This window comes from Chenopodium album, chromosome 21 (genome assembly GCF_948465745.1).
Source record: "Chenopodium album chromosome 21, dcCheAlbu1.1, whole genome shotgun sequence".
Lineage (NCBI taxonomy): Eukaryota > Viridiplantae > Streptophyta > Magnoliopsida > Caryophyllales > Amaranthaceae > Chenopodium > Chenopodium album.
This window is the reverse complement of record NC_137854.1, coordinates 14199208-14207578: the sequence shown is the minus strand read 5'-3', so window position 1 is coordinate 14207578 and position 8371 is coordinate 14199208. Positions and strand designations below refer to the sequence as shown.

At 29.4% G+C, this 8371-nt stretch overlaps 1 protein-coding gene across 1 annotated transcript; it reads right to left on the bottom strand.

Annotated features, from left to right (window-relative positions):
• Window positions 1-1073: 1073 nt before the first annotated feature.
• LOC145600468 (uncharacterized) lies at window positions 1074-2545 on the bottom strand. Its single transcript, XM_081656360.1, has 4 exons — window positions 2247-2545; window positions 2064-2165; window positions 1317-1679; window positions 1074-1208 (listed from the first exon to the last, which is right to left on the bottom strand). Exons 1-4 carry the CDS (start codon window positions 2541-2543, stop codon window positions 1074-1076), a joined length of 897 nt encoding a protein of 298 aa, XP_081512486.1. The 5' UTR covers window positions 2544-2545.
• Window positions 2546-8371: the final 5826 nt, after the last annotated feature.

Here is an 8371-nt window from a genome sequence, read left to right as displayed (position 1 = left end):
GAAAATTTTTTTTTAAAAAAAAATAAAATTAAAAAAAAATTATAATATTACCTTCAATGTAAATTTATAGGTAATATCATTCCAAGGATTCACTTATCAATATAACATACGTAAATCAAAAAAATATCATGATGAACATGGTTGATCTCAATAAATAAATCAAAAATGATATTATTAATAAACTAATAGTCACTACATAATTGATCAATCTTCTTAGCATAAGGCATAACCCTTAGCACACATATCCAAATTGATAAATTTTTGAACCTAGGTTTGGTAACTTTTCTAGATCTACAACTTTCACGAAGGGACTATGGCACAAAAAAAAAAAAAAAAAAAAAAAAAAAAAAAAAAAAAAACCAATTGCAATTGATGATTTTGGAGCGACGAGAACATCAACTACAGCATATCATTTATTTTCATAGGGGCAGCAGTAGCTTCACGAGGCAACAATAGCTTCACTCTACAAAGGCAACAACATTTCAAGGAATAAGTAGATGCAACATTTAGGCAACATTCAACACAACGTGACATTAAATAAGTAGGAATCTATCATAATCATACAGAGCATAACATAACACTACCTTGAACATGGTATTTGGTCATACACAACAGAGTACATTTAATAAAAAAAACAAAATAAAAAATCAACTTTTACACACAAATTTTCATTTCATTAGCAAACTGTTTCTGGATGGTCAACTTCAAAGATAGCATCACTAATCCCTACCCATAACCAATGTTATGAGAGTAAGGTTCTCATAAACAACTAGTATTTTAGAGGTAATTCCACAGGTAATAATTTCTAATTTCTTAACTAAGTAATAAAAAGAGTTGCCATGTTGAATTTTGATTAACGGGTAAACTGATCATCTAGACGCAAGAGACATTACATATATATTAAAATTGGAAGCTCAAAATCTGGACGGTTTAGGCAATGTTAGGACTATATTTATAACATAGAAATCATATCAATGAACAATCAAAGACAACCACCGCTGATTATGGTTTATAAGCTCCTAATAGCAGAAACAAAACAATACTAAAACTTACAATGAATATAATAAATAGTACTACTCCTCTTCATCTTCTTGCATTTTATCATCCTCTCCATCCTCATTCTCATTCTCATCATCATCATCATCATCATCATCATCATCATCATCATCCTCGTCTTCATCTTCATCTTCATCCACATCATCATTAACCTATAATATCATAATTAATATGCAATAAAAAAATCAAATTTAATTATATTATCATATAACAATATTAAATAATATACATGTAAAAAAATATTAAATAATGAAATATACCTCATCCATATTTGTTTCAGACAAATCATAGCCTAGATGGTTCAAAATATTTCCCATGAAACCTTTCATAACCTCCATTTCCTTCTGAAGCCCTCTCATCTTTTTCGTCAGGGCTTTATTTTTCACATTTATTTCTTTTACCTCTTTTTTAGCCTCTATTGCCTCATTCTTTGCCTCATCGGCTTCTTTGCGTAACTTTTCACCTTCACTAAATGTCCCATATAATGATGTAATAGAAGGACTAACTCCCTTGCCATGATAACGACCATGTTTACCAACGGGTTTAACTTTTGCATAGATTTCTTCATCGGTCATGTCTATTTCTCCCGCCTCACGTTGCACAAGGAGCTCTTTAATTTTTGACTACATAAAAAAATTATATGTAAGATATACAAACAATGAAAAACTACTGATAAACACTAATATTCACAAATGAAATCAATTACATATACATAAGATTTATTCAAGACGAAGAAAAAAGGTCACGTTCTTTTGAACTAAAAACAATTTAAATGTATCTCCATTTCTAAAGAAATTTTGACAGCATTTCCTTCATAAAATGATTGAAAATCAACTTTAATAATTTGTTTCAACTTTCTTTGTCACATAATAAACATAAACAACTCTAGCATCATTTCAATCACAACACATATATACTATATTCACATTTTATTTTCATAATTGTCTAATCTTTAACAATATAGAAATACCCGTACAAAAAAATAATATAGAAATAAAAAAAGATACCATGGTTTCTTTTGCCACTTCAGTGATAGGTGCTTTATCACTTTTTGAATGAGTTTCCTCATATAAATCCAACATGCTCGGCATTACTTTGTCACGCTTAAACTGATATTATAAAAAGTCATATCATCAAATTAAGTTTTATTTTGTATATAAAAATAGATAAAAAAAAAAAAAAGAGTTTACCATATCTTCAGCTTTTTGAGCAAAACTCTTTGTCCCAGCAGTGTGTCCAGCATCTTGGTAAGATCGATTGTCAACATTTCTTTTACTTATGCCCTTTAGAATTTGAAAAAATGAAAAGGAATATATAATTGATGTCCAAAACTCAAAGAGAAATAAAGAAATATATGTTAAAATTTTATTATACCTGAAATTCTTTTGACCCAAAATATGTAACAAGCCATTTCCAGTCATTTTCATCGACATTTGGGGGCATATTCTCTTCTTTAAGTCGATCTTCATCAGTATCCTCGGTATCATAATAACCTCTTTTCAATCTTGCGCGATAACCCCTGTACTTCTTATTTAAAGATCCCATGATATACTTTTTCCTTTCCTTTAACTTCATATCACGTTCCTCTTCATCTTGGTCATCCTCAAGTCCAATATCAAATTTTTCCTTGACGATACATACAAGTGTAGTTATTAGAAAAAAAATTACAAGAACATAATTTATTTGTAACAAGATATAAATTTAAAAAAGAAAAATACCAGAACAAGTTGCCACATCTTCTCCTTATTTTCTTTTGGAATTTCTGAAAATACTTTCACCTCACAAAGTGGAGCATTAAGAGGATCTCTAACAAGGGCACCACAATAACTTGCCAAACAAGCTCTATTTACACCAATCGGCTGACCCTTTATGTTGAAATCCACTTTTTTTTTCTCACCGGGTCTCATTTTTGCCATTTGAAGATTTCTTGTAGGACCTCTTGGAGTTTTGGTCTTATAAGTTTTTTTCTTTTTTTTATTTCCTATAGCATACAAACATTATAGAATGTATTAATTCATGCAAAGTAAAAATAAAATTAAAAAAATCATCGAAAAAATAATAACAAGAAATACCATTGTTGTCTTCTATTTCATTATTTATAGGTGTTTCATCATCATTACTTCTAATCATGTCTGCATTGTTGACATCTTCTTGATCTTCCAAATCAATGTCTCTTGTAACATCTAAATTATTATCACCTTCTTGATTTAGCAAATCATTATCATCATAGTTCTCATGGTGCTGCACGTCATCTCGTACTATATCAAGTGCATTTTAATTAGGTTCAAGTTAATTGAATATGCCAGAGTTCAGAAATTGCATAAACATTCTAAAAAAGACTCTTGTATAATGAAATCATAATATTTTTATAAATGTACCTTGACAATGACCACTGCTATCACCTTCATTTCTTTGTTGAGAACCTAGTAAGAGTTAAAATTTAAAGATTAATGAAATATAAATGCGTATCTTGATCAAATATTAAATTATATAAGTGTATAAAAAGTAACCTTGTATAGCTTTGATGGTTGTTCTGATTTTATCAGAATTTTTATTTCCATGTCTTGTCTGTTTTTCTTTATTTGACCTTAAAATCCTAGCAATTGACATTGGTGGAATGACATTGCTTGTTCGACCCCTTTCTTTGATCTTATTAATTTTAACCTGGAAAATTTAATAATAAAGAATAGGTACCCAGGCCAGTTATAAAATATGCATAAATAATAGATATTATCTAAGGAAAACTTTATGAAGGAACTTTTCAATAGTTACACTGCTATTAAATTTGGAATACATAATGGTAAAATAACATGTTAATATCTCAACAATATATTGTGAAAGTATTAAAAAGTTGAACAACAAAATAAATCAATACCTTTTTATTTGAAGTCTCAGTGTGAGTTTCTTTCTCGTACTCAACTTCTTCATCCTCATTAGGTAGATAATCACCATCTTTGTCAAGAGAAGCATTACACTTTTGTTTACTTTTCTTAACTTTTGAGCTATCTACTAAGCTCGTCAAAGAAGCGGCAATGCGCTTTATGCCCAACGTCTTCATTCTCATTTTGTTAACTTCAATTGTCTTGAGTCTTTGTAGATCGTACTCATTTTGAGCTATGTAATCTTGCTTTAAAAGAGTTTTTCCTCCTGATCTTGACATTTTGGAGCTAAAAAGGAAAAAATCTTTAAAATCAAAGTTCTGATAAACTACTATAAGTATGTGCATAAATCAAATCATTACAATAGATTAAAACTTTGTAGAATTCTAAATTAAAGCAAAAAGTATTTAAATTATTGGCCGGAATAATTTGTCAAGTTGACAAAAACATCATAAAGTTATCTGTATATGTACTTGATTAATATGCCCTTGTAACAAAAGCTAGTTCCTTAAAATCTCTTAAGTCAAAACTTGCAACAGTTTGGTCTAGTTCCTTTCATGAAGATAAAGACATCATATAACATTATGAAATTCGTGAGTGTGATCACTTTTTTACTCACATGAGCCATTGTTATATGTTGTTTATTCTAATATCTCTTTTTTTCTCACAAAACTCAGTAATCTACACACATTTGCACAAAAATCAACCTATAAACACATTTTAATTCAGCTTAAATAGTGGTATACATTAATCAAAACATCCTTTACAGTATACTGGTAGACAATAAACATCAAAGTTGTTACATTTTTGCATCAAAATGCAATTCCACATTCAGAAAACATAACTCAATTTAAAAATTATGAATAATAACCCTAAATTCGCAGTTCAGTCTAAAAATTATGAATACCTTTAAATTAAAATAAAAATTAAAAATAGCAGAAATTACTTGTATTAACGAATCAAACAAATTAATTACCTTGGATGGTGAAATGTACTCCAACAAATCAAATTCGGTTGATTCCAATCGCTATTTACTTCGTTAGGTTTCTCTCCGAGATTGAGTAGTATAATTTTTTTAATTTAACTTCTGAGATTGTATAGTATAATTATAGAAGGAAAATTTGATAAAGTAAGATAAACATGGGATTATTTACCCCATATTTCAAAATTGGTGAAAATTTTAGGAGGGAATAATAGATGAAAACAATAAAATTCCCTCTCAATTTTTGGGGCTAATTTGGATCCGAAAATTTCCCTATTTAGGATCATGATTCCGCCAAGATAACCAATATTTTCATTTTCTTTCATTTTTTTTTTCTAAATTGTTGGAATTGAAGATAAGTTAGGAAGATTTGGTGGGTTGTTTAGTTCCTTTTGGGAGAAATACTGGCGGAAGATACGAGGCCTTTGTTTAGGTGGTGGGGTTTCTTCTTTTTTTTTTTTTTTTTTTTTTTTTTTTTTGCTTTCCGTCGTTTTGTTGTAGGGGATGGGAAAAGATTGAAGTCTATTGAGTATAATATATATGTATATACAACATTAGCTACAACAAAAAATTACTACATTCATGTTATAATATCAATGTAGCTTCCTTTAAAAAAATATTACGGGCCTGTTCATATTTACTTAATTTCAGTTCAGTTCAGTTCAGCTCTAATCCGTTCAGTTCAGTTCAGTTCAGCTCCAATCAGTTCAGTTCAGTTCAGCTCCTAATTTCCCTCACTCATTAAATATTTATTTCAGTTTAGTTCAGTTCAGTTCAGTTCAATTCAGTTCAGCTCCAATCAGTTCAGTTCAGTTCAGTTGCTATATATGGTTAAGCATTGGCACATAACACCTATATTTTTAAGAAACATATAGGATGGTAAAATGCACCACAACAGCATAATAGGTGATAAGTATTTTAGGAGAAAATAATCAACAATAAAGGATGACAAAAGGTATTACTATATGCATAATAGTACACAAAAGTACTATTAAGGGTTTTTTTTCACCTTATTTTTAGTTTAGTTCAGTTCCTAATTTCCTTCTTTAATAAAATATTTAGTTCAGTTCAATCTAGTTCAGCCGAACTCAGTAAATCAGAACAAGCCCTAAGACAACTTATACTTCAATGGCACATTACACATGCATATTAATTTTAAAAAAAAAATACTAATGTAAAAAACATCTAATGAAAAAAAAAAAACCCCATAATGCCCTCATATATTCATGCTTAACATATACTTCCTCTATTCTTTTTTACTTGACATGTTTCTTTTATCATGCTTGCTAATGCAAAACTTTAACGATCAATAAGTTTAATTCTCCAAAAGTAAAAATTACATAAGTTATATATTATGATAGTACTTATTGAGACGAATTCAAAAGATCCCGCATGCATATTTTTTTCCTTACATACTATTCACAAAAGACAGTCAAAGGAGGGATGGTGAATAATGTAAAAGTCAAAGGGGGTCAAATAAAAAAGAACGGTGGAAGTAGGTGTTATACGCCTATATGCACTTTGTTGCTATGTAAAATACTTTTGGATTAGTCTTATGTATGTTATCATAATATAAGCTTTTTATACGTATTAGAAAAAATTATAAAAAACAAAAGTAGTGGAAGAATAGGAGGGAGTGGGCATGTTCGCTTTAGCCTAATTTTAGTTTAGTTCAGGACAGTTTTGTATCATAGGGGTTACTTTGTTTGTGATACAATGGGTTACTCGATCAACGTTATAAGAGTTACTTGGTCAGTGTAAGGGGTTATTCGGTCAACATTACAGGGAGTTACTTAGTTAGTGTTATAAGAGTCACCTAGTCAGTGTTATAAGGGCTAATTTTTCCTTTTTATAAGCGACCAGCTGAGTGGCCAGCCGCACACAAGATGCAATGACTTTTAATCTCAACCAATTGCATATATTATGTTAAATTTTTCTAAAATTACTTTAAATTATATGAGAAATAAATTTTAACAACTACAATAAAAAAAATAAAAAAGTACAAATTATTACACCGATCTGGCGTGATTTTGTCATGAATTTAGGTAACTAAAATCCCAATAAAAAGAAAGAAACAAACAAAAATATTTACTTTATGTTTCAAAAAAAAGAGAAAGAAACAAGAGCATCCCTCGATTCCATCCTACTGCCTTATTACATGCCTTACAACATTAATAAAATAAAAAAATATCTATAAAAAAAAGAAACTAAGAACCCCAACAATGTTAAGGCGGCAAGGCCTTTGTAAATTCCGCCATTATTTTCCCAAAAATCAAAACATCCCACCAAAGTTTCTTTATCTAAATTTTGGTAAATTAACCTTTGTCTAACTATCTTTATCAAAGTTTCCTTTTTTACTATCACCATAAGCAATCTCAAAAGTCAAATTTGTAGGAATAATACTACTCAATTTCTGGAACGAAACAGAGGAACAAGACGAAGAAAAAAGCTTGGATTTAGCCCAATTTGATTTTTTTTTTGGAGTACGTCTCACTGTTCAAGGTAATTTAATTTGATTTGTTTACTTTATCAATAGAAATAATGTTTTTAATATAGTGTTTCTGGATTTAGGGTTCCTGTTCTTCAGTTTATTGTCATAATTTTATATTGAAATTTGATGGTGGAAGTGAATTTGAATGTTAAAATTATCAATTTTTCATGAATTTCATCCTATTATATAATGTATTAATCGCCATAAAAGGCAAAACCAAATTTTGTTGGCTTTGGGTAAAACGATTGTAAGGAACTAAATTTTGTTAATTAATCGCCATAAAATTGGCAATTAATCAAACTATAATGTATTAATCGCCATAAAAGGCAATTAATCAAATACGTGTGCAAACTGCTTCATGATATTTTGAGTATCTTTATATGTCAATTTGACAAACTAATGCAGTAATTAGAGTATTGTGGACACATTAACTAATATAATCAGCCAAGTACTTTTTTAATCCCTTGTAAATTTCTATTTGCTTAATTTTGTGTTGTTAATTCGTAGCTATGTTACAACATCTTTTAATGTAATCAACTTGTTTATACATTTTAATATGTATAGGACATCATGGTGTCAAAGAATCGTGAGTGGATGCAATACAAAAAAAATGATCCTAGGTACAAGATTGGCGTAAAAGAGTTTTTAGAATTTGCTTTTTCTGAAAAAAATGTCAAAGCTGTAGCACCTTGCCCATGTGTCAAATGCAATAATGAAAGGAGAAAATGTAGAGACGAAATAGAGTTAGATTTGCTTAAATTTGGGATTGTTAAGAGTTATACACGTTGGTTGCGACATGGAGAAAGTGTTAATGATTCAACAATTCATGATAATGTTATAATTGATGAGTCAAATGAATACCCATTGAATGAGCATGATGTTATGTCTGATATGCTACATGATGCCTTTGGAGTTTAATATGAAAATGTTCTTGGGGACGAGACAATTGGTGTGAATGAATTC